At 43.7% G+C, this 27,915-nt stretch overlaps 1 protein-coding gene across 1 annotated transcript in view; it reads right to left on the bottom strand.

The window, feature by feature from the left end:
• Nucleotides 1-543: 543 nt before the first annotated feature.
• Nucleotides 544-27,915, bottom strand: part of esyt2b (extended synaptotagmin-like protein 2b) — a 269,639-nt gene continuing 242,267 nt past the window's right edge. The window contains exons 18-20 of the mRNA XM_034175565.1: nucleotides 3,270-3,375; nucleotides 3,139-3,188; nucleotides 544-657 (exon numbers count right to left, since the gene is read on the bottom strand). Of these exons, the coding sequence (XP_034031456.1) occupies nucleotides 588-657; nucleotides 3,139-3,188; nucleotides 3,270-3,375 (226 nt within the window). The 3' untranslated portion in view covers nucleotides 544-587. The remainder of the gene's footprint in view (nucleotides 658-3,138; nucleotides 3,189-3,269; nucleotides 3,376-27,915) is intronic.

Below are 27,915 nucleotides of genomic sequence, written 5' to 3'. Positions count from 1 at the left end.
AAAAACAAACATAACTGCACCAAGTCCATTAAAACTTATATAACAACAATTTTATTATTGGCATGTGTGCATTCCATGTTTCCATAAAAACACTAAATGTAAATAATAATAAAATAACACTGTATGGCAATAAAATATATCAGAATGCTTCTTAAATGTACTTTTGTGGGTACTTCCCCCTGTTCCTTTGGTAAGAGTTTTCCTAAACAAAATAGGATTTATCATAGCATCTTAAAAAATTAAATATTTTGCGAGAATTTCATTCTCATGCCATGAAAACCCCTGCAAATTATTGAAACGATACATATTAGCCACAAACTATTTACATAAAACATTGAAATCAGAGACATGGCAGTCAGTAGGTTTAAATGCACCGCAGTCAGTAGGTTTAAATGCACCACAGCATGTTACAATAAGTTACATTCATGACCACGCATCAAAGTATCTGAAATGCTCCAAAAAACATCCAACATGCTCAAATTATTCCTGAAAATGATACGGAAAAATGTACACGATAAAAAAACGTTTTTTGTTTTTTTTTTTCTCAGTTGAAAAAGACGACTATATTACAGGAAATAGATATATCACTATGTGAGGGAGGGCTCTTCAATACTTCTCATGACTGGTGATGATGAACCGTCTTCACTGAGCACATACCTGGAAGAAAAGAAAATGACCAAACTATAATTTGAGAAATGTGCGAGTGTATGTGTGTGCTCCACTACTTCTCAGAGCAGCAATACACACAGCAGTGTGACCCTAGCTAGAGTTGTTCTTGAGGGTTTTGCTTGAACAAGGTCAAGGTCGTTGATGTCAAAGGTCAAAATTTTGGTTTATCTGTCTGTTTGTTCCTGTTTACTCCTCCCCGGTCCTTTTGTCAATTTCCATCAAACTTTATATGTGGATAGTAGTCAATCCCGGGACTGACTCTGTTCAACATCCATTTTGACCATGTAGGACCTGCCGAATGCAAAGTAGCATGCACATACAAACAACACAGATTTTATTCTACACTTTTATTTAAATACTTATTAATAGTACCTTTTCACAGCAGCATGGTGGCTTAGTGGTCAGCACTGTTGCCTCACAGCAAGAAAGTCATGTAATCGATTCCCACCTGTGACCTTTCTGTGTGGAGTTTGTTCTCCCCGTGTTTGCGTGGGTTTCCTCCGGGTACTCCGGCTCCCTCTCACATCCAACTACATGCAGGCTATGTGGATTGGAACCTTTAAATTGGCCGTAGGTGTGCATGTGAATGTGTGTTTGTTTGTCTATATGTGGCCCTGTGACAGACTGGTGTCCTGTCCAAGGTGTAGCCTGCCTCACACAGCCCCTCATGACCCTTAATTGGAGTAAGCAGTTGAAGATGAGTGAGTACCTTTTCACTTTTTGCATTTTCTTTTTTGTAGTGGCAAGGGACACAAGCAATTCCGTAGTATCCAGTGTACAATGGCAATAAAAAACTAACTGATTTCAACTGAACTGCCCTTTAAAGGTTTGTGTTGGTGAAGGTCCAGGTCATTAGATTCAAAGATCAAAATTATAATTTTTCACACCAATGTCCACCATACTTGGCACATATGTAGTCAAGTAAGCAACATCAAATTTATCAAAAGTTAATCACTGGGGTTAAGGTTATTGGGGTCAAGGACATCGGGGGCCTAAGGTCAATTAAAAAATGTTAATGTCAGCTTTATTTATATAGCACATTCAATACAGTCAATGGCCTCCCAAAGTGCTTTACAGTAAAACAGGCACCGCAATAAAAATAATAAAAAAGCAATAAAAACAATAAAAGCCAAAACAATGATATAGTGAAATAAAACAGATAAAAACCCAATAAAGGTGGTTAAACTCAGCCAAAGGCCAAGGTGAACAAGTGAGACTTAAAAAGCATTTTAAAACTGGAGAGGCTGTTCGCAGTCAGCACAGTGAAAGGTAGCACGTTCCACAGAGTGGGAGCCGCAACCACAAAGGCTCAATCTCCTCTAATTTTTAAGAAGGACTGAGGAATATCCACAAGCATCTGATTCACCGACCTAAGGGCTCTGGAGGGCTGGTGCAATTTTATAATGTTAGACAAGTACTCTGGGACCAGCCCATTCAGAGACTTAAAAACAAATAAAAGAATCTTAAAATCAGTCCTGTACCTAAGTGAAGTGCTCACTGCTCACGCTTCCTTGTCCAAGTTAGGAGATGAGCTACTGCATTCTGCACAAGCTGCAAGCAGTTAAACTTTGATTGGTCAATGCCAACACACAAGGAGTTGCAAGCGAGATGTAATAAAAGCATGAATCACACTTTCAAAATCTTTCTGGCTTAGATAAGATTAAACTTTGGCTGGAAACCTCAACTGAAAAAAAGCTAGATTTAACTACTGAGCTAACTTCTTTATCTAATTTAAATGCACCATCAATAATCACACCAAAATTCCTAGCATGTGATCCTATGTGAGGTGCTAGTGGGCCTAGGAAACTGGCAAGGACCTGAACCAAGTCAGGGCAACTGAACAGGACAACCTCTGTTTTGTTTTCATTTAATTTTAAGAAGTCCATCCACGTTTTAATGCTCTCATGCAGTTAAGCACAGCCTGAAGAGAATCTTTGAAAGGGACCCTGAACAGCAAATATATCTGAACATTTTCAGCAAAGCAGTGAAAAAGAATATCATGCTTCCTAAAAATATGGCGGTTAGTTCCATAAGTGTCCAACTAGGTATAATTTCCCAAGGGTCAGTCATGGAAGCCAAAATCAAATGTGCCTGTCTGTTTGTTGTCCCAGGTCCTTTTGCTGATTTATACCAAACGTGGTATGTCAATGAAGGTTGACCCCGAAACTGCTCTTAAAGAATTCATTTTGGTAAAGGTCAAGGGTGAGCAATTTGATTTTCAATCTGATTTGGTTGAAGTGGCACACACTTTGATGGATTCCATATTTGCCTTGGCAAAGTCAACCAGCGGTCAGCTATCTGAATGAAGGTCAAGATCATTAGTGTCAAATGTCAGATTGGTGTAACTGTTACGGTCTTCATGCCCATGGGTATGATAACCTTGTATTCTTCAAAAATAAATAAATAAAAAGCATTTTTTGCAAATCCCTTTTACAACAGAAGCATAAAAAAGCATACTGGTAAACTTACCATTGTGTCCACCCTTTTGAGATTTCTTCCCCACTCAAATCTACAATCACCTGCAAATTCGAACACAAAAGGAGAAATAAACCGTGTCTTTTTCTGAAACTCTGAAATGCAAAAAAGAGGAAAGCTATTACCTTTCCTAAGAGCCCTTTGTGTTTGGACAGGATGCCGCCGCTGTTCTTTACAGCTATGTCCAGAGTTCTCCTGTGGAGCTCCACCATAGAGACACTAAACTCAAACCTGCAGACACACACATGCCATTTCTCAAATTGATCTAACTTCAAAAGAATCCACTCTCAAAGCCAGATGTATCCAACACTGCACCTGCTGCAATATTTCCCAAAAGGTGACCTTTATATGCAACAGTCATATATGAAATGTCATCAGAATTTGCACTAAACTAAATTCGGCACTCGCTGTAATTAGATTTAATAGAAATGCCACAGATGTGCCATAAACTGTCTTATGATGTACAATCCCAAATCCAGTGAAGTTGGGACGCTGTGTAAAATGTAAATAAAAACAGAATACAATGATTCGCAAATCCTCTTCAACCTATATTCAACTGAATACACCACAAAGACAAGATATTTAATGTTCAAAACATTGTTTTTGTGCAAATATTTGCTCATTTTGAAATGGATGCCTGCAACACTTTTCAAAAAAGTTGGGACAGTGGTATGTTTACCACTGTGTTGCATCACCTTTCCTTCTAACAACACTCAATAAGTGTTTGGGAACTGAGGACACTCATGATTGGGTATAACAGGAGCATCCCTAAAAGTCTCAGCTGTTTACAAGCAAAGATGGGGCAAGGATCACCACTTTGTGAACAACTGCATGAAAAAATAGTCCAGCAGTTTAAGAACAATGTTTCTCAACATTCAATTGCAAGGAATTTAAGAATTCCATCATCTACAGTCTATAATATAATCAAAAAATTCTGAGAATCTGGAGAACTTTCTACACATAAGCGGCAAGACTGAAAACCAACACTGAATGCCCGTGACCTTCGATACCTCAGGCACCACTGAATTAAAAACCGACATCATTGTGTAAAGGATCTTACCGCATGGGCTCAGGAACACTTCAGAAAACCACTGTCAGTTAACACAGTTCGTTGCTACATCTACAAGTACAATTTAAAACTCTACCATGCAAAGCAAAAGCCATACATGAACATCCAGAAACACGGCCGTCTTCTCTGGGTCTGAGCTCATTTGAAATGGATAGAAGCAAAGTGGAAAACTGTGCCGTGGTTTGATGAGTCTACATTTCAAATTGTTTTTGGAAATCATGGACGTCATGTCCTCTGGACAAAAGAGGAAAAAGACCATCCAGATTGTTACCAGTGCAAAGTTCAAAAGACAGCATCTGTGATGGTATGGGGGTGTGTTAGTGCCCATGGCACGGGCAACTTACGCAGCTGTGATGGCACCATCAATGCTGAAAGGTACATCCAGGTTTTGGAGCAACACATGCTGCCATCCAAGCAACATCCTTTTTCACGGACGTCCCTGCTTATTTCAGCAAGACAATGCAAAGCCACATTCTGCACGTGTTACAACAGCGTGGCTTCGAAGAGTGTGGGTACTAGACTGGCCTGCCGGCAGTCAATCAATCAATCAATCAATTTTTTTATATAGCACCAAATCACAACAAACAGTTGCCCCAAGGCGCTTTATATTGTAAGGCAAGGCCATACAATAATTATGTAAAACCCCAACGGTCAAAACGACCCCCTGTGAGCAAGCACTTGGCTACAGTGGGAAGGAAAAACTCCCTTTTAACAGGAAGAGACCTCCAGCAGAACCAGGCTCAGGGAGGGGCAGTCTTCTGCTGGGACTGGTTGGGGCTGAGGGAGAGAACCAGGAAAAAGACATGCTGTGGAGGGGAGCAGAGATCGATCACTAATGATTAAATGCAGAGTGGTGCATACAGAGCAAAAAGAGAAAGAAAGTGCATCATGGGAACCATGGGAACCCCCCAGCAGTCTACGTCTATAGCAGCATAACTAAGGGATGGTTCAGGGTCACCTGATCCAGCCCTAACTATAAGCTTTAGCAAAAAGGAAAGTTTTAAGCCTAATCTTAAAAGTAGAGAGGGTGTCTGTCTCCCTGATCTGAATTGGGAGCTGGTTCCACAGGAGAGGAGCCTGAAAGCTGAAGGCTCTGCCTCCCATTCTACTCTTACAAACCCTAGGAACTACAAGTAAGCCTGCAGTCTGAGAGCGAAGCGCTCTATTGGGGTGATATGGTACTACGAGGTCCCTAAGATACGATGGGACCTGATTATTCAAAACCTTATAAGTAAGAAGAAGAATTTAAAATTCTATTCTAGAATTAACAGGAAGCCAATGAAGAGAGGCCAATATGGGTGAGATATGCTCTCTCCTTCTAGTCCCCGTCAGTACTCTAGCTGCAGCATTTTGAATTAACTGAAGGCTTTTTAGGGAACTTTTAGGACAACCTGATAATAATGAATTACAATAGTCCAGCCTAGAGGAAATAAATGCATGAATTAGTTTTTCAGCATCACTCTGAGACAAGACCTTTCTGATTTTAGAGATATTGCGTAAATGCAAAAAAGCAGTCCTACATATTTGTTTAATATGCGCTTTGAATGACATATCCTGATCAAAAATGACTCCAAGATTTCTCACAGTATTACTAGAGGTCAGGGTAATGCCATCCACAGTAAGGATCTGGTTAGACACCATGTTTCTAAGATTTGTGGGGCCAAGTACAATAACTTCAGTTTTATCTGAGTTTAAAAGCAGGAAATTAGAGGTCATCCATGTCTTTATGTCTGTAAGACAATCCTGCAGTTTAGCTAATTGGTGTGTGTCCTCTGGCTTCATGGATAGATAAAGCTGGGTATCATCTGCGTAACAATGAAAATTTAAGCAATACCGTCTAATAATACTGCCTAAGGGAAGCATGTATAAAGTGAATAAAATTGGTCCTAGCACAGAACCTTGTGGAACTCCATAATTAACTTTAGTCTGTGAAGAAGATTCCCCATTTACATGAACAAATTGTAATCTATTAGACAAATATGATTCAAACCACCGCAGCGCAGTGCCTTTAATACCTATGGCATGCTCTAATCTCTGTAATAAAATTTTATGGTCAACAGTATCAAAAGCAGCACTGAGGTCTAACAGAACAAGCACAGAGATGAGTCCACTGTCCGAGGCCATAAGATGATCATTTGTAACCTTCACTAATGCTGTTTCTGTACTATGATGAATTCTAAAACCTGACTGAAACTCTTCAAATAGACCATTCCTCTGCAGATGATCAGTTAGCTGTTTTACAACTACCCTTTCAAGAATTTTTGAGAGAAAAGGAAGGTTGGAGATTGGCCTATAATTAGCTAAGATAGCTGGGTCAAGTGATGGCTTTTTAAGTAATGGTTTAATTACTGCCACCTTAAAAGCCTGTGGTACATAGCCAACTAACAAAGATAGATTGATCATATTTAAGATCGAAGCATTAAATAATGGTAGGGCTTCCTTGAGCAGCCTGGTAGGAATGGGGTCTAATAAACATGTTGATGGTTTGGATGAAGTAACTAATGAAAATAACTCAGACAGAACAATCGGAGAGAAAGAGTCTAACCAAATACCGGCATCACTGAAAGCAGCCAAAGATAACGATACGTCTTTGGGATGGTTATGAGTAATTTTTTCTCTAATAGTTAAAATTTTGTTAGCAAAGAAAGTCATGAAGTCATTACTAGTTAAAGTTAATGGAATACTCAGCTCAATAGAGCTCTGACTCTTTGTCAGCCTGGCTACAGTGCTGAAAAGAAACCTGGGGTTGTTCTTATTTTCTTCAATTAGTGATGAGTAGAAAGATGTCCTAGCTTTACGGAGGGCTTTTTTATAGAGCAACAGACTCTTTTTCCAGGCTAAGTGAAGATCTTCTAAATTAGTGAGACGCCATTTCCTCTCCAACTTACGGGTTATCTGCTTTAAGCTACGAGTTTGTGAGTTATACCACGGAGTCAGGCACTTCTGATTTAAAGCTCTCTTTTTTAGAGGAGCTACAGCATCCAAAGTTGTCTTCAACGAGGATGTAAAACTACTGACGAGATACTCTATCTCACTTACAGAGTTTAGGTAGCTACTCTGCACTGTGTTGGTATATGGCATTAGAGAACATAAAGAAGGAATCATATCCTTAAACCTAGCTACAGCGCTTTCTGAAAGACTTCTAGTGTAATGAAACTTATTCCCCGCTGCTGGGTAGTCCATCAGAGTAAATGTAAATGTTATTAAGAAATGATCAGACAGAAGGGAGTTTTCAGGGAATACTGTTAAGTCTTCTATTTCCATACCATAAGTCAGAACAAGATCTAAGATATGATTAAAGTGGTGGGTGGACTCATTTACTTTTTGAGCAAAGCCAATAGAGTCTAATAATAGATTAAATGCAGTGTTGAGGCTGTCATTCTCAGCATCTGTGTGGATGTTAAAATCGCCCACTATAATTATCTTATCTGAGCTAAGCACTAAGTCAGACAAAAGGTCTGAAAATTCACAGAGAAACTCACAGTAACGACCAGGTGGACGATAGATAATAACAAATAAAACTGGTTTTTGGGACTTCCAATTTGGATGGACAAGACTAAGAGTCAAGCTTTCAAATGAATTAAAGCTCTGTCTGGGTTTTTGATTAATTAATAAGCTGGAATGGAAGATTGCTGCTAATCCTCCGCCCCGGCCCGTGCTACGAGCATTCTGACAGTTAGTGTGACTCGGGGGTGTTGACTCATTTAAACTAACATATTCATCCTGCTGTAACCAGGTTTCTGTAAGGCAGAATAAATCAATATGTTGATCAATTATTATATCATTTACCAACAGGGACTTAGAAGAGAGAGACCTAATGTTTAATAGACCACATTTAACTGTTTTAGTCTGTGGTGCAGTTGAAGGTGCTATATTATTTTTTTCTTTTTGAATTTGTATGCTTAAATAGATTTTTGCTGGTTATTGGTAGTCTGGGAGCAGGCACCGTCTCTACGGGGATGGGGTAATGAGGGGATGGCAGGGGGAGAGAAGCTGCAGAGAGGTGTGTAAGACTACAACTCTGCTTCCTGGTCCCAACCCTGGATAGTCACGGTTTGGAGGATTTAAGAAAATTGGCCAGATTTCTAGAAATGAGAGCTGCCCCATCCAAAGTGGGATGGATGCCGTCTCTCCTAACAAGACCAGGTTTTCCCCAGAAGCTTTGCCAATTATCTATGAAGCCCACCTCATTTTTTGGACACCACTCAGACAGCCAGCAATTCAAGGAGAACATGCGGCTAAACATGTCACTCCCGGTCTGATTGGGGAGGGGCCCAGAGAAAACTACAGAGTCCGACATTGTTTTTGCAAAGTTACACACCGATTTAATGTTAATTTTAGTGACCTCCGATTGGCGTAACCGGGTGTCATTACTGCCGACGTGAATTACAATCTTACCAAATTTACGCTTAGCCTTAGCCAGCAGTTTCAAATTTCCTTCAATGTCGCCTGCTCTGGCCCCCGGAAGACAATTGACTATGGTTGCTGGTGTCGCTAACTTCACATTTCGCAAAACAGAGTCGCCAATAACCAGAGTTTGATCCTCGGCGGGTGTGTCGTCGAGTGGGGAAAAATGGTTAGAGATGTGAACGGGTTGGCGGTGTACACGGGGCTTCTGTTTAGGGCTACGCTTCCTCCTCACAGTCACCCAGTCAGCCTGCTTTCCCGGCTGCTCGGGATCTGCCAGGGGGTAACTAATGGCGGCTAAGCTACCTTGTAGCTACCAGACCTGTTGCCCATTGAAAATGTGTGGCGCATTATGAAGAGCAAAATACGACAACGGAGACAACACCTGGACTATTGAACAAGAATGGGAATGAATTCCACCTACAAAGCTTCAACAATTAGTGTCCTCAGTTCCCAAACACTTATTGAGTGTTGTTAGAAGGAAAGGTGATGTAACACAGTGGTAAACATACCACTGTCCCAGCTTTTTTGAAATGTGTTGCAGGCATCCATTTCAAAATGAGCAAATATTTGCACAAAAACAACAAAGTTTATCAGGTTGAACATTAAATATCTTGTCTTCATGGTGTATTCAATTGAATATAGGTTGAATAGGATTTGCAAATCACTGTATTGTTTTTATTTACATTTTACACAACGTCCCAACTTCACTGGAATGGGGGTTGTAAGACAGTCAGTCAGTAGTCACCTAGAAGAGCTCTGTTTCACACTGACATGTCATTTGTATCAGAGAAAAATTAAAAGTAAAATAGTCACATCGCACCGGAGGAGATGTGCCTCTGAGCGTGCGTAATGAATTGGGTGCGCTCCTGGAAAGCTCGTGTATTTAGGCTACACCGTTGTAAGAGACTGACTGACTAAGAGTAAAGAGTGATGACAGTATTTTTTAAATTATTATTTGAACGTATAGACCCTCGGTCAAGTGATCTCCTGCATACCACACAGAGCCGGTGTTCTGTCGAGATGAGGTGCGCCAACTTGCGACACTCTGAGCTGTGACGTACCTTCGCATTGTCCAATAGGAATGACGCGTCGGGCCAAAACACGGAAGACTCGTGGCAGAAACCACTGATCTGTACAAAACATTAACGTGTGGCAGGACTGCTCATTTATAGAGCAGTTTTCTGAAGAAAAATCATTGGAAATGTTTTTTGTTGTTTGTTACCTCAACATTTCTGATTACTGTTAAAAAAAAGTTTAGAACACTTGTAATTAAAATAGCTAAATAAATCAATAAATGGTTCTTTAGAAACCTTTCATCTGTAAATTAAAACCACCTGTTATTTCAGATTAGATAATTTCTTGTTTAACATAAGGAACCTTGGACATTTATTTTTAGACAAATAAAATAACATGGAAACTTGTATATTTTTTTAAGTCTGGTAGATTATTTATATCTTATTTCAACCAGAAAAACAAACACTAAATAAATACAAATGTTTATTATAAATGCAAAAGGAAATAATTTAACAGTGACTGCAGTGTGATTGTAAAGTAGAATTTCTGTGACATAAACCGCATGATGTTTATATATATATATATATATATATATACGAGGTCTGTCAATAAAGTATAGGTCCTTTTTTTTTCGAAAACTATATAGATTTCATTCATATGTTTTTACGTCAGACATGCTTGAACCCTCGTGCGCGTGCGTGAGTTTTTCCACGCCTGTCGGTGACATCATTCGCCTGTGAGCACTCCTTGTGGGAGGAGTCGTCCAGCCCCTCGTCGGAATTCCTTTGTCTGAGAAAGGTTGATGACGTGAGGGGGCGTCACCCCCAAACGCCCCCTCGTGGCGCCGGGTCCGAATTAAAGTGTCAAGTGACTAAATCTAGTGGAGTCACCACATCCTTTTTTTTAACAGTGCAGTGGCCACAGTGGCGACTGCTGCATGGCCAGAAGCTCTGTATGTGGAGCCCTGGTGACAGCTGTGAATTATCTACTCGAAGTGCAGTCAGCTTGGTATGGAGCCTGTGGACTGCCTGAGGATTTGAGCATCTGCTCCACATAGAATTGTCTCCTCGCATTAATAGAATTATGATTACACTTGGTGCTATCAGCCATCACTCAGGGAGTCTGCTTTGTCGGATAAGAAGTCACAACCTTAGGGCAGAAACATTGTGGGTGATAAATCTTAAAGTAAGTTAAATATCTTTGTATTATTGCTTTGGAGGATGTGGTGATGTGACCCAACCCAGAGCACACCACACTGTATCTAGAATATTTCCATTGTAGCTGGTTGAGCTCAAGCAGTTCGGAATTTACATTTAAAATCATCCTAAAAGTTTTGGAAAGTGATAAAATCTATCTGAAATGGAAATGTAGCTATAAATAAGTTGCCAGCCTGTATTGTGAAAGTTTCACATACATTAAGGGATTCATAACTGCTGTAATAAACATTTTGTTTTTTGGGTTCTCTTTTTGAGTCTCAGAACCCACATCAAAAACAGCCTCATGCACAGAGGGCTCAACTTTCATCACCATCAATAAGCTCTAATGTTCAGCCTTTTAATTTTATTTTACCTTGATGTGTCAGAGGTACGTAGAGCCTGAAAACAATTGGATCCCAACAAATCAATTCGATCCTCACTTCCTGAAGTTGGCTTTTATAGCAGAACCGCTAACATATTTTTTTTTTATCTTATCTCGTCTAATAATGTAATTCTTAACATATAGAAATCCATTTTTTTTTCTTCCACTGATAGAGGGAGGGGATCCCTCAGTTGTGAATATTTACAGGCCTATTTCTAAACAATGTGTTTTAGCTAAAGCTTTAGAACATGTTGAGTGAGTGACAAAGACTTTTTTAGACACAAATGGTATTTTGTCACAATATCAGTCAGGCTTTTGAAACAGCACAGCACAATTATTGCTGTTACCAAGGTGGTAAATGACATTATTAAAGCTTTAGATTGCAAAAAGCATTGTGCTGCTCTTTTGATCGACCTGTCAGAGGCTTTTGACACTGTGGATCATGACATCTTGGCAGCCAAACTTTGAAATATTGGCTTATTTGAGTGTTCTGTTAAATGGTTTTCTAACTACTTGTCAGGTAGAACACAATGTGTCCAGTTTGCCAGCTGTTCCTCTTCTGGTGTTAAAAGATGTACCTCAGGGCTCCGTACTTGGACCTCTACTACTATTCACCATATACACATATACACACACACACACACACACACATATATATATATATATATATATATATATATATATATATATATATATACGAGGTCTCTTAGATAATAAACCGACCCTTTTATTTTTTTTTTAACTATATGGATTTGAATGACATGCGATTACACCAATCATGCTTGAACCCTCGTGCGCATGCGTGAGTTTTTTCATGCGTGTCGGTGACGTCATTTCCCTGTGGGCAGGCCTTGAGTGAGATGTGGTCCCGCCTTCTCGGCTGAATTCCTTTGTTTCACACGCTGCTCGAGACGGCGCGCGTTGCTTTATCAAAATTTTTTCTGGACCTGTGAGGAATATCCGAGTGGACACTATTCGAGAAATTAAGCTGGTTTTCTGTGAAAAGTTTAACGGCTGATGAGAGATTATGGGGTGTTTCTGTCGGTGTAAGGACTTCCCATGGAGCGGGACGTCCTGCAGCGCTTCCAGGCGCTGTCGTCGGCCTGTTTCGAGCTGAAAACATCCTAATTTAAGGCTTAATTCACCCAGGACATCGTGAGAGAACAGAGAAGATTCAGAAGAGGCCGGCATGAGGAATTTATGCGGACATTCCACTGTTTAAGGACATTTTTTTAATGAAAGACGTACGCGCAAATTCGCCGAGTCGTTTCCGTGACGACTCGGCAAATCTGTGTGCGCCGCGACAGGAAAAACACCTCCGTGTTGAAAACCATTTGTAGAATTCAGGCGGCTTTTAATGGCTTTCAACAAGTGAGTAACTGAGAAATTGTTTAACAGCTTGGGCATGTTCCAACTTGCCCGTTAAGATTTCCAACGGAGGTGTTTTTCCTGCCGCGACCCCCCGCGGTCGGGTCCAGCCCGACATGCGACTCTGCCCGCACGTTCTTTCATTACAAAATGACCGTTAACAATGGAATGTCTGAATAAACTCCTCATGCCGACTTCTTCTGAAAGTTCTCTGTTCTCTGACGACTTACTGCGTCAACAGAGCCTGAAATGTGGAAGTTTTCAACTTGAAACGGCGAGACGCTGCTGCCTCGAAGCGCAGAACGCCGTCAGGCGCCATGGACCGTCCTTAAACCGACACTACCAGACCAAAATCTCTCATCAGCCGTTAAAATTTTTACCGAAAACCAGCTGAATTTATTGAATGGTGTCCACTCAGTTGTGCCTTACAGTTTTGAAAAAAATATTTATCAAACAAAGCAACAGTCTCTGAGCCATTCCTAAACAATGAAAAAAATCGACGAGCGGGTGGACGACTCCTCACTCAAAGACTGCCCACAGGCGAATGACGTAACCGACAGGCGTGAAAAAACTCTCGCATGCCCACGAGGGTTCAAGCATGTCTGATGTAATCACACGTGATTCAAATCCATATGGTTTTTGAAAAAAATAATAAGGTCGGATACTTTTCTAATAGACCTCGTATATATATATATATATATATATATATATATATATATATGTAAAATCTTTGTGGCAACTTATTGAACGCTGCTTTCCATTTTTATGCTGACGATACAGTCAATTACGGACAAACTGGGGAGAGCCGATAGTTACCATTTGGTAAGCTTATGTATTTTGTTTCAAGGATGAACGCCGCCAAAACAAAACATTGATAGGACTAATATTTTTAGATACATTACGGATATTAGCTAACAACACTGAACAACAATAGACGTTAATGATTACATTCAGGACTCACACGACTATCCAGCAGGGGGCGGTAAATCATAATTATATATTAAAACCTTGGCATAATTTATTACAACCCTTGAAAAATGTCACCTACCTATTTTAGAAAAACACTACCCAATCTAGAGCCCATGGATCCCCATGGGCAATGCACCAGTTTTACATTAATTAAATATGTGCATTTTTATTCTTTTATGGTGTATGATGGTGTTTGTTTGCATTATGTTTGTTGAAATTATTGTTATGCTGCTTCCTTGGGCACATGTCTCTTAGAAAAGAGATTTTAATATCAATAAGACTTTACCTGGTTAAACCAAGGATTATATATATCAATCAATCAACATTTATTTATAAAGTGTTTTACAGCAGCCAGATGGTGTCCAAAGTCCTTTACAGTAAAAACACAGATTCATAACTAGAGACATTTGTCACGAAATGCCCCGCGCGCAGTACTATTTTCCATGTTAAGTGCAGTAATATGGTTGAACCCTCATGTGTTTGATGTAAACTGGGATACACAGTGGAAAAATTGGAGCTTGACATTATAGTTAGAGGATGTGGCCAACAGTGATCATAAAAAATTGGTAGCCTTCGAACAAATGCAACTATTGGTAATTTTTTTAAAAGTAGGTCAAGGTCACCGGCCTTCGGACCCATGCAAAGTACTCCTCCAAGACATGAACCCACCAAATATGAAGTTTTTGCAAGCAATAGGTGCTGAGGTACATTGCTGAGAACAAATTTCAGGCGAAGGATTTGACAGTTGTGACCACTGGTGACCTTGAAAAGTAGGTCAAGGCCACTGACCTTCAAACCCATGCGAAGTACTCCTACAAGGCATGTACCCGTCAAATATGAAGTTTCTGTGAGCAATAGGTGCTGAGCTGCGTTGCGGCAAAGGATATGATAGCTGTGACCATTGGTGACCTTCCAAAGTAGGTCAAGATCACTGGCCTTCGAACCCATGCGAAGTACTCCTCCAAGGCATGTAACCACCAAATATGAAGTTTCTTGAGCAATGGGTGCTGAGCATGGCGAAGGATTTGACAGTTGTGACCATTGGTGGCCTTGAAAAGTAGGTCATGGTCGCTGGCCTTCAAACCCATGTGAAGTACTCCTCCAAGGCATGTACCCACCAAATATGAAGTTTTTGCGAGCAATAGGTGCCGAGCTACGTTGCAGTGAATGAATTGCAGCAGGCAGACAGACGGAAAGACAGACAGACGGACAACCCGGATGCTATATGCTCTGCCTCACGGCACAAGCACTGCGCGGGGCATAAAAATAAAACACATATAACAAAGTAAAAATAAAAATAGCACATAAAAAACAGAACATGTTTAAACAGAACTAGGTGTTAAATACAGACCCCGCCTAGGGACATGGTGGTTAATTTTTCTTGGCCCAGATTATTGCGTTCCCTCACAATACTTTTGTGCTCCCTCGCAATATTATTGCGTTCCCTCGCAATAACTTCTGAGTTCATATTTACAGCCTGGCAACACACGGGTTCGATGAATCGTTTGCATGGATTGCAGATCATGGATAACCAGAACTTTATTAAGTTTTACTTTAACCTGGGGCTCACATACAATAATATACTGGTGGCTTTGTCTGTGAGACACAATGTGATTATGTGCATGAAGACTCTGAAGCGTATTTTAAAGAAAAATGGTCTGTTTAGGCGAAGATATGATGCACTAGAAGATGCTGTGTGTTTTAGTCAGGGGGAACTCCGAGGCTGTATAAATAAACTATATTTCATACAGTCTTACAGCTATGCAAGTTGTTGCAACTTACGTCCTCATCTCACTGGATCCCATTGTCTCGTGAATCCTGTTGCTGTCTGTTGTGTGTGTGTGTGTGTGTGTGTGTGTGTGTGTGTGTGTGTGTGTGTGTGTGTGTGTGTGTGTGTGTGTGTGTGTGTGTATACGCGCATATGCATTCAGTATCCCCCATGATTCCACTCACTGTGTGCTCTGACAGGCATGAGCTTTAATATGATATTAGGTTACTGCGAGGGAACGCAAAAACTATTGCAAGGGAACACAATAATATTGCGAGGGAACGTAATAATCGGGCAAAAAATCTACCACCATGTCCCTAGGCGGGCTCCGTAGTTAAAAGCCAGCTTGAATAAATAAGTCTAACTTAAAAAGTGCTAGGTCAGGAATAGTGCGCAAGTCAAGAGGTAGCTTGTTCCACTGTCTGGGGCCAGCTACCGCAAAAGTTCAAGTATTTAAACTCATCTACTTTCACCACCTCTACTCCTTGCAACCGCACTATTCCACTGGGCTCCCTCTCATTCACCCACATGTACTCAGTCTTGCGTCTACTGACTTTCATTCCCCTACTCTCCAGAGCATATCTCCACCTCTCCAGGCTAGACTCAGCCTGTTCTCTACTCTCACTACAGATCATAACGTCATCTGTGAACATCATAGTACTTGGAGAATCCGGTCTGAGCTCATCTGTCAATCTGTCCATCACCAATGCAAACAACAGAGTACTCAGATCTGATCCTTGGTGTAATCCCACCTCCACCTTGAATGAGTCTGTCATTCCTACTGCACATCTCATCATTGTCACACTATCCTTGTACATGTCCTGCACTACCCTCACATACTTCTCTGCCACTCCAGACGTTCTCATATAATACCAGAACTATTCTCTTGGTGCCCTGTCATAAACTTTGTCTAAATCCTGAAACATGTCAAGAAAGATGACTTTAAGCTTGCTTTCAGCTTGTTTTCATCTTGGAATATAATACGTGCCATTGGATTAATACACATGTTGTTGGAATAAACTGAACAGTGTTTGGTACTTTCCTGGAGTGAGTGAGGTCATACCGGACTTTTCCATTGCAGATGGAGAGGCCCACGGGATGAACTCAGTGGTGAAGACGATGGAATATGTCTAAGATGATTTTGAAATGACAAAGTATGATCAAATGAAGTATTAATGTGTTAAAAGTAATATCTAAGAATGATTCCAACATAAGTAAGAGTTGATTAGAAAATGTATGTTACAGATAAGTAAAATGAATGATTATATGAGTTGTTTTTCATGCAGTCACAAGAAAGAGGAAAGTGTTGTTTTTCATAAAGGGTGCAGCTACAGAGAAAAGAGGAACTGAAAGAAGTTGTTTTTGTGCAGAGGCAGAGACAGAAAAGGAAGTTAATGATGTTGCAAGCGAGGCCAGAAGAGCTGATGATAAAAACAACTGTTCAGAACATTAAGATGTAATAAGATATGAAATGAATAATAATAAATGAAAATGTTGTATATGATCATATGAATTGTTTTTATGTGAAAAAGAGTTGAAATGAAATGATTGAATATGATTAAATGTGATTGATGTGACATGATTTAGAAAGTATGAATTCTCGGAAAAGATGTGTTAAACAAAAAAACAGGAAACTTGCACAATAGATTTACTGACAATCGGGACATCAGTTACCGGCAGCCCGGACATGAGTTCTCCAAATGGCTGCCAGTAAAAGAAGGGGTAAGGGGGGAGGTTTTGAATTACCATCATCCCCATGGTTACCAAGAGCAACTCAACAACAACAAGAGTTTTCGTATAAAAACTGTACAACAACAGGAAACGGGGTTATTCTTCCAGGGAGAGGTGCTGTTGTCACTTCTCCGCTGCTACGAGGAGATCACAAGACCTGACCATCTTGTGAGCTGCAATTGGAATCGAGGAGCGAGAGGATTGGAGACATAAGAGATTATTTGAGAGAGTTTTCAACTCCCACTCAGGCCGTCCAGTCATGGAGTAGCAGAGCATTGGAGAATAATCACTGGCCTTAAGTCTGAGTGGGGAAGTTTCAACGCTTTCTCTCTCATGGAGCATCACATCTTTCCAGAATGGATTAGATCAACTTTTGGTTGATTGAAGAAGGAATAAACTCTTATGTGGATTTATTTCCTGAAGGATATAAACTCTTATGTGGATTATTTCCTGAAGGATTACAACATCACAAGGATCGTGGTCAGCTAACAACTAAAAGCTGATGAAGAGGAGACCAAGTTCATCGAACTGGGGATTTTAACATCAAAAAACCTCCTTCCCTCACTCCTAGAAAATTTGTTGAGAAGTTAATCCAGTCCAGTCAGAGTAAGATCAGATAGCATTATTGAATCAAAAACAAAAATCTCTGCCAATCATTATTCTGATTATATTTGAATTACTGTTGTGAAATTATCATCATATAACCGATTTTGATTATGTTGTCAGCACTTGCAAAACCTGCAATAAATTTCCAAGCATGCAGTTAAAGTGTTAAGGCTCGGACACTGGATTTATTGATTCTTCTTAAGGTGTAAAAGTTAAAGTTTTTTGGGTGTATAACATCAAAAAGTGCTCTAAAAGGTTAGTCTGGTTTTTAACGAAATTAACGCATCCTGGGGACTCGCTGTACGAGTCACTAAATTTAAAATCTAGCAACATTCCAAGAGCCCTGATCCATAAGAGGAGAGCTGCCGTTAACGGGCGTGGCTGGCTCGTATCCTGGTTCCAGAAGGAGGCTATTCGACCGGGGTGCGAGATCAGCGTCAGCGGGGTGGACGTCCGGATGGAGGCAGTGAGCGGCTAGACGAATCTCCTCGCCACCAGCTTAAACAGCCTTTGTGCAGCCCCGCCGGGTAATACCCGCGGAGACACGAAGGTCGGACCCCAGAGACGGAGAGCTGGTTTTATATATATAAGAAGCGGGATCTGACAAACACACAATGTAACTCTTTCTGACCTTCGCTATAGTTCTCTATCAGTAATCTCAGAGCAAACACTGCATCTGTAGTGCTCTCCCTGCATGAAACCATATTGCTGCTCACAGATCACCTGTTTTCTAAGCCTAGCTTCTACTACTCTTTCCCATAACTTCGTGCTGTGGCTGATCAACTTTATGCCTCTGTAGTTACTGCAGCTCTCCATGTCACCCTTGTTCTTAAAAATAGGAACCAGCACACTTCTTCTCCACTCCTCAAACATTCTCTCACTTTCTAAGATTTTATTCAAAAGTCTGGTTAGAAACTCCACTGCCATGTCTCCTAAACATTCCCATGCCTCCACTGGAATGTCATCTGGACCAACTGCCTTTCCACTCTTCATCATCTTCACAGATACCCTCAATTCATCCTTACTAATCTCTTGCGCTTCCTGATTTACTCTCTCCACATCATCCAAACTTTTTTCCCCTCTCATTTTCTTAATTCATCAGCTGCTCAAAAATATTCCCTCCACCTTCTCAACACACTCTCTTCGCTTGTCAGCACTTTACCATCTCAATCTTTTACCATCCTAACCTGCTGCACATCCTTTACAGCTCTGTCCCTTTGTCAGGCCAATCGGTACAAGTCCGTTTCTTCTCCCTTACTATTCAACTTCTTGTAAAACACACTATATGCCTTTTCCTTAGCTTTTGCCACTTCTCTTTTTGCATTAGACCGCATTTCCTTGTACTCCTGTCTACTTTCTTCATCTCTCCAACTATCCCAATTCTTTTTTGCCAGTCTCTTTCTCCTTATGCTTTCGTGGACATCTTCATCACATTCCCAAGTCTCCTTGTCTTCCGCTGTCGAGATGTCACACCCAGTACCTTCCCAGCTGTCTCTCTCACCACATTTGCAGTACTTTTCCAGTTGTCATATTCTAAAATAATATACTGTATTCCACAAGTGTAGCCTTGATTTACTATATTTTCTATCTTAATTTGGCTTGGACTGAGGGAGTAATGGAAAGTGGCAATAAAAACGACCTTGGACAGTCCTGGTGCCAGCCACTGCATTAAAATAGAAATGATACGCAGTGACTAGAGAAAATTTGGCATGTTATATTAGAGGCACAAATACTGAGAATCTATTAACCTTGAACAACAATTTACATATGTATGCAAAACCAAGCATCTACAGAACACATCAGAATGTCAAGAGCACAAAGTGGTAACAGCATATTTAGTCATAGTCTTAACCAGTGGTGGGCACAGTTCCACTAATCCGCTAATTGGTAACTAGCAACGCTAGCTTTTTTTTTTTTTAGTAGATTAGCTTTTCAGCTAACGTCAAAAACCGTCAGCGGCCCAATTAGCTTCCACTAAATTTAGTTTTGTTAACTTTTAGTCTGCTAACATTTTTTTTACTAGCATAGTAAGTAAAGCCAAATGGTCAAAATGTTTGTAAACCCTAAAATCACATGTTAATTCCTCTCCGTTGTGTTTTGCAACAATCAGGCAGCTGAGCTCAACCCTACCCCAGCAGAAGAGACCTGGCTGCCCAGCCGGTACAAAAAAAAAAGTTGTTTTCATTCACAGCATACAGAGCCCCTAATGTTGGCCAAAGACATAAACAAAAAAGCAGGTTTGACTTATGGTTTGATTTAAAACCAAACTAATTCTGGACGGTTTATTGATATTAATGTTAACTGTCATTTTTACAAAGTGAAAATTTCACAAATATCTTTTAGTTCTAAAGTAATGCACTAATTCTAAATGTGTGAGCATTAAAACTCATAGATGCCCAAAGGCACTGTGTGAAACTGAGCCTCTTCATCACTGGTTGGTTGTAAAAAACAACACACAAGTTACTATAATATGTGTGTTGGTTTTTAGAAATAAATCTGCATTTGTAAATATGTAATTGTTTTTTTTATTTGTAAAAAAAGGCATCTGCAAAACTGAAAATTCTGTTTAAGTCTGATTGATACAGCGCACTGAATGGTGACGTATGACATTTTGACCCAAAATGCATAGAACACCGCCATCTACTGGCGTTTAAATAGCATCCAACTGTCATACGGTCAACATTCTGTGCGCTCCTGTGATATTTTCATTTTGTAAAAATGATAGTTAATGTTAACATAAATAAACCATCTAGAATTAGTTTGGTTTTTAAATCAAACCATAAGTCAAACCTGATTTTCTGTTAATGCCTTTGGCCCACATCAGGGGCTGTGTATGCTGTGAATGAAAATAACTGTTCCTTACAACAGGGAGCAGAGTGCACAAAGACAGGAGCTCTGACTCATTGTTTGTGTTGGGTTTGTGATCGCCTTTGATTCTATCAAAAGCATCAGCGGTGCTTCAACTCAAAACTGGCTTGTCAGTAGCTGACAGTGTACCGGAGTCAATACTGAAAGTTAGCGGTTATCGTTTAGCTATAACTTCTGCTAAACTTTCTATCGGTTTATCGTTATAAAAGTTAACTTTTCAGTTTGCGGATTAGCGGTTATCGAAGCTAACTTTTTGGTTAGCTGTGCCCACCACTGGCCTTAACTAAAATATCACTAAGTTGTCGTCGCAGTATAGTCATCTGATATGTGATTGGTTGAGTTTTAGTAGACTGCATATCATAAGATTTTAGTCAGCTAACTCTCCCATAGATTTAGTTGACTAAAATCTTGTGATATGTCCTTCACTAGAAATAGCATTATTTGAAAACTGTCCATCAACACCTCAAGACATCAGTCAGAAAGCTGAAGCTTTACATAAATGTTTAAGTTAACTTAAAATATGCTTGTTATGTTAAAATATTTTTTCTCATAATACAAGCTAACTTGGTTCAATGAAATGAATGCTTTTGCTGTTAACTAACTTGACACAATTTTATGGAAACCAGTGAAAAAAATAAATGTTATTAAACCCAATGTTTTGATTTTTGAGTGCGAGGGGTGGGCAAAACTATGGACTTAGCAATATATACACACAGTCAAATGTATTGATTCTGTACACTGAATGCTGCAGGAAGCGATTCATGAGGAAGGCTGCAGCTTTAATCATTGAGCCACTCAGTATGACAGTACATTCATTTCAGCTCACACAGAGAAGTAAGTACAATAATTAAGATAGAGTATTTTTGTTTTAATTTCCCACTACAATGACAAGTCTCTTGTATTCACGCTGAGTGCTCCTTCCTGTTTAATTATTATTGCCTGAAATGCTGGCACTACACAGCCACGTGCTCACTTTGTAATCATGTAGAATACAGTTCTATCACCTCTTATTTACATCTAAACAGTTATAATGAGAAACGTCAGCACATGAGAATAATCAGTTTGCAGTGGAAAAAAAAAAACCTTTTGGCATAAAACCTGTACTGAGCCAAGACGTCCTGGTCGTACTACCATCATTTTTTAAGATTATTTACAAAATACAGGATTGTTGCTACGAGCAAAAATGAAATCGAGACTGGTGTCTCACTGACCAACTGACATAATGAGACATTTAGCAAAGCAATGAGACAAGTGTCCCCTAACATAAAGATTTCGAAAAGATCATGGTATTTGCATGCTTAACTTTAAATTCACACTTTTTTAAACAGACATATTTCTATGCACTTATCCTTTTTACAACCCCAATTCCAATGAAGTTGGGACGTTGTGTAAAATGTAAATAAAAACAGAATACAATGATTTGCAAATCCTCTTTAACCTATATTCAATTGAATACATCACGAAGACAAGATATTTAATCTTCATACTGATAAACTTTATTGTTTTGTGCATATATTTGCTAATTTTGAAATGGATGCCTGCAACACGTTTCAAAAAAGCTGGGACAGTGGTATGTTTACCACTGTGTTACATCACCTTTCCTTCTAACAACACTCAATACGTGTTTGGGAACTGAGGACACTAATTGTTGAAGCTTTGTAGGTGGAATTTTTTCCCCATTCTTGCTTGATGTACGACTTCAGTTGTTCAACAGTCCAGGGTCTCCGTTGACGTATTTTGCGCTTCATAATGTGCCACACATTTTCAATGGGCAAGAGGTCTGGACTGCAGGCAGGGCAGTCTAGTACCTGCACTCTTTTACTATGAAGCCACGCTGTTGCAACACGTGCAGAATGTTGTGTGGGCCGCTGAAGAGGAGGTACTGCTGGCCCACCACCACCAGAGGGCGCCCTGCCTGGAGTGCGGGCTCCAGGCACCAGAGGGCGCCGCCGCCTCACGGGAGCAGCTACGGTGACAGCTGTCACCCATCACCTGAGACAGCTGACGGCAATCATCAGTGGGGTATATCAGCAGGACGGCACCTCCACCTCATTGCCGAGATATCGTTTCTACCGGAGAGGTAACGTATCGAAGCTAACGGAGTGTATCTTTTTGGATTGTGCTAGTTTGTGGATTACTGTTCCAACGAGAGGTGGAGGTAACTTCCCTGCTGTTCGGAGTCCTGGGTGCAAACGCGCCCCCATCTAACTGTTCTTTGTTCCTCGCCAGCAGTACCAGGTCCGACACGCGGAGGCAGTGGCCACCTGGGAGTTCGGGACTTGGCGGCTCCAGTATTCCCGGGGTCCTGTGGCGGAGGAAGCCGTGTGGTTCCGGTCTTACCTTGGAGAGGCGTCTCCTATCTTCGAGCCTGCCCACACGACACTTTTGTGAATTGACTGTTGTTCATTTCCGTGATTGGTTGTATTCGTTGTGCACATTCACAACAGTAAAGCGTTGTTATTTTGACTTACTCCATTGTCCGTTCATTTGCGCCCCCTGTTGTGGGTCCGTGTTCCTACACTTTCACAACAGGATATCTCGGCCAGCGTCATGAATCCTGAGGGGCGTCAACCGGCTGTTGAACGGCCAATGGAAGAACAAGGCGCACAGGCGTCCGCAGGAGGGGTAATCGGTGAGTTGCAGCGGATCCTCACCGCTTTCACGACTCGGTTGGATTTGATGACCGAGCAGAACGTCCTCCTGAACCGCAGGGTGGAGGCTCTCGCCGCGCAGGTGGAGCTGCGGCTCTCCCTCCCGTAGACCCTGTGCGTAACAGCGACGTTCCACTGGTTGTCCAACGACCCCTCCCACCTTCCCCTGAAGCATACATAAGCCCCCCAGAGCCGTACGGAGGCTGTGTGGAGACGTGCGCGGATTTTCTTATGCAGTGTTCGCTCGTCTTCGCACAGCGTCCCGTCATGTACGCGACTGACGCTAGCAAAGTAGCTTATGTGATAAATCTGCTTCGTGGTGAGGCACGCGCTTGGGCTACAGCGCTCTGGGAGCAAAGTTCACGGCTCCTTCTGACATATGATGGGTTTGTGAGGGAGCTCAGAACGGTGTTCGATCACCCTTATAGAGGAGAGACCGCTTCAGCCGTACTGCTGTCAATGAGACAGGGGCGCCGGAGTGCAGCTGCCTATGCAGTCAACTTCCGCATCGCGGCTGCGAGGTCCGGCTGGAATAGCGCTGCCCTCCGCGCCGCCTTCATAAACGGACTGTCGTTGGTCCTCAAGGAGCACCTGGTGGCTAAGGATGAACCGCAGGATTTAGATGGGCTTATCGATCTTGTTATACAATTAGACAATCGGTTAAATGAGCGCCGTCGGGAACGAGACGAAGGGCGTGGCCAGGCACGCGTCGTCCCTCTCCCTTCCGGTTCCGACCGCGTTCCGCCCTCCCCACGCTCCACGGCCCCTGCGCTCCGTGCGGTTACAGCCCCCCCTGCTGACGAAGCTATGGACACGAGTAGGGCAACATTTAGGGCACCGGTCACACAAAGGAGGCTGGCCCGCGGGGCGTGTTTTGTTTGTGGCTCGATTGAGCATCAAGTAAGGGACTGCCCCGAGCGGTTAAACACCAACGCCCGCCCCTAGAAACTGGGCTAGGGGTGGGCCAAGACGTTCACGTGGGACACACCCACATCGCCACACGACTCCCAGTTACAATCCTTTATGAGGATTTAACCCTGAAGGTCCCAGCACTGGTGGACACGGGCTCAGAAAGGAATTTGCTAGACAGCAAATGGGCCAGGGAGATAGGGTTCCCTCTGGTGGCGCTTACCTCGCCTGTGCAGGTACGGGCGCTAGATGGCTCCCTACTCCCTCCAATCACTCACAAGACACCACCAGTAACTCTGGTGGTGTCGGGGAATCACCGGGAGGAGATTGAGTTTTTCGTGACTCCGGCCACCTCCCGTGTGATTTTAGGTTTTCCCTGGATGTTGAAACACAATCCCCGGATCGATTGGCCGTCCGGGGTAGTGGTTCAGTGGAGCGAGACCTGCCATCGGGTATGTTTAGGTTCCTCGGTTCCTCCCGGTTCCCAGGCCAGGGAGGAGGTCAGAGCCCCGCCCAATCTAGGGACGGTGCCGGTGCAGTACCATGACCTTGCGGAGGTGTTTAGCAAGGATCTGGCGCTCACCCTTCCCCCGCACCGCCCGTATGATTGTGCCATTGATTTGGTTCCAGGCGTTGAGTTCCCGTCCAGTAGGCTGTACAACCTCTCACGACCTGAACGCGAATCAATGGAGACCTACATCCGGGACTCTTTGGCTGCCGGGTTGATCCGGAATTCCACCTCCCCGATGGGTGCGGGTTTCTTTTTTGTGGGGAAAAAGGATGGCGGATTACGTCCATGCATCGATTACAGGGGGCTGAACGAAATCACGGTTTGTAACCGATACCCCTTACCCTTGTTGGATTCGGTGTTCACGCCCCTGCATGGAGCCAAGATATTCACCAAGCTTGATCTTAGGAATGCGTATCACCTGGTTCGGATCCGGAAGGGAGACGAGTGGAAGACGGCATTTAACACCCCGTTAGGTCATTTTGAGTACCTGGTCATGCCGTTCGGTCTTACAAACGCTCCCGCGACGTTCCAAGCGTTAGTTAATGACGTCTTGCGGGACTTCCTGCACCGATTCGTCTTCGTATATCTAGACGACATACTCATCTTTTCTCCGGATCCTGAGACCCATGTCCGACATGTACGTCAGGTCCTGCAGCGGTTATTGGAGAACCGGCTGTTTGTTAAGGGCGAGAAGTGTGAGTTTCACCGCACCTCTTTGTCCTTCCTGGGGTTCATCATCTCCCCCAACTCCGTCGCTCCTGATCCGGCCAAGGTTGCGGCGGTGAGAGACTGGCCCCAACCCACAAGCCGTAGGAAGCTGCAACAGTTCCTCGGCTTTGCGAATTTCTACAGGAGGTTCATTAAGGGCTACAGTCAGGTTGTTAGCCCCCTGACAGCCCTGACCTCACCAAAGGTCCCCTTCACCTGGTCGGATCGTTGCGATGCCGCGTTCAAGGAGTTGAAATGGCGCTTCTCGTCTGCACCCGTTCTGGTGCAGCCCGATCCTAGTCGCCAGTTAGTGGTTGAAGTGGACGCCTCAGACTCAGGGATAGGAGCTGTGCTGTCCCAGAGTGGGAAGACCGATAAGGTCCTTCATCCGTGTGCCTATTTTTCCCGCAGGTTGACCCCGGCTGAACGGAACTATGACATCGGCAACCGAGAACTCCTTGCGGTGAAAGAGGCTCTTGAAGAGTGGAGACACCTGTTGGAGGGAACGTCCGTGCCATTCACGGTTTTCACTGACCACCGGAACCTGGAATATATCAGGACCGCCAAGCGGCTGAATCCCAGGCAAGCCCGCTGGTCACTGTTCTTCGGCCGTTTTGACTTCCGCATCACCTACCGGCCCGGGACCAAGAACCAGAAATCGGATGCCTTGTCCCGGGTACACGAAGACGAGGTCAAAGCGGAGTTGTCGGATCCACCGGAACCCATCATCCCGGAGTCCACTATCGTGGCCACCCTCACCTGGGATGTAGAGAGAACCGTCCGGGAGGCCCTGGCACGAAGCCCGGACCCCGGGACTGGACCAAAGAACAGACTTTACGTCCCACCAGAGGCAAGGGCTGCAGTCCTGGACTTCTGTCACGGCTCTAAGCTCTCCTGTCATCCAGGGGTGCGAAGAACCGTGGCAGTTGTCCGGCAGCGCTTCTGGTGGGCGTCCCTGGAGGCCGACGTCCGGGACTATATCCAGGCCTGTACCACCTGCGCCAGGGGCAAGGCCGACCATCGCAAGGCTCCGGGACTGCTACAGCCGCTGCCCGTGCCTCATCGCCCTTGGTCCCACATCGGCCTGGATTTTGTCACGGGCCTCCCGCCGTCCCAGGGAAACACCGTCATCCTCACGATAGTGGACCGATTCTCCAAGGCGGCCCACTTCGTGGCCCTCCCGAAGCTCCCAACAACCCAGGAGACAGCGGACCTCCTGGTCCACCACGTCGGCCGCCTGCATGGGATACCATCAGACATCGTCTCCGATCGCGGTCCCCAGTTCTCCTCGCATGTCTGGAGGAGCTTTTGCCGGGAACTGGGGGCCACGGTCAGTCTCTCATCCGGGTATCACCCCCAGACCAACGGGCAAGCAGAGCGGGCCAATCAAGAAATGGAGCAAACACTACGTTGTGTGACAGCCGCGCACCCGGCGGCCTGGAGTACTCATCTGGCCTGGATCGAGTACGCCCACAACAGTCAAGTGTCATCAGCCACCGGCCTCTCCCCCTTTGAGGTGTGTTTGGGGTATCAGCCCCCATTGTTCCCGGTGGTTGAGGGAGAGGTCAGTGTGCCCTCGGACCAGGCCCACCTGCGGAAGTGCCGTCGGGTGTGGCGTGCCGCCCGTTCTGCTTTGTTGAAGGCCCGGATGAGGGCGAAGACCCATGCAGACCGGCGGCGGACCCCGGCCCCTACGTATCGCCCCGGGCAGGAAGTGTGGTTGTCCACCAAGGACATCCCACTACAAGTGGCCTCCCCAAAACTGCAAGACAGGTACATAGGTCCGTTTAAAATTCTCAAGGTCATCAATCCCGCCACAGTGAGGCTTCGGCTTCCAGCCTCACTGCAGATCCATCCAGTATTTCATGTGTCAAAGATCAAGCCCCATCACACCTCGCCCCTCTGTACACCCGGTCCGGCACCACCTCCTGCCCGGATCATCGATGGCGAGCCGGCTTGGACAGTGCGCCGGTTGTTGGACGTCCGACGGATGGGCCGGGGCTTTCAATATCTGGTGGACTGGGAGGGGTACGGTCCCGAAGAACGCTCCTGGGTGAAGAAGAGCTTCATCCTGGACCCGGCCCTCCTGGCCGACTTCTACCGTCGCCACCCGGACAAGCCCGGTCGGGCGCCAGGAGGCGCCCGTTGAGGGGGGGGTCCTGTTGTGTGGGCCGCTGAAGAGGAGGTACTGCTGGCCCACCACCACCAGAGGGCGCCCTGCCTGGAGTGCGGGCTCCAGGCACCAGAGGGCGCCGCCGCCTCACGGGAGCAGCTACGGTGACAGCTGTCACCCATCACCTGAGACAGCTGACGGCAATCATCAGTGGGGTATATCAGCAGGACGGCACCTCCACCTCATTGCCGAGATATCGTTTCTACCGGAGAGGTAACGTATCGAAGCTAACGGAGTGTATCTTTTTGGATTGTGCTAGTTTGTGGATTACTGTTCCAACGAGAGGTGGAGGTAACTTCCCTGCTGTTCGGAGTCCTGGGTGCAAACGCGCCCCCATCTAACTGTTCTTTGTTCCTCGCCAGCAGTACCAGGTCCGACACGCGGAGGCAGTGGCCACCTGGGAGTTCGGGACTTGGCGGCTCCAGTATTCCCGGGGTC

The sequence above is a fragment of the Thalassophryne amazonica genome, chromosome 1, assembly GCF_902500255.1.
Source record: "Thalassophryne amazonica chromosome 1, fThaAma1.1, whole genome shotgun sequence".
Classification (NCBI taxonomy): domain Eukaryota; kingdom Metazoa; phylum Chordata; class Actinopteri; order Batrachoidiformes; family Batrachoididae; genus Thalassophryne; species Thalassophryne amazonica.
The sequence above is the reverse complement of the archived record's forward strand: the minus strand, read 5'-3'. Positions and strand labels throughout refer to the sequence as shown.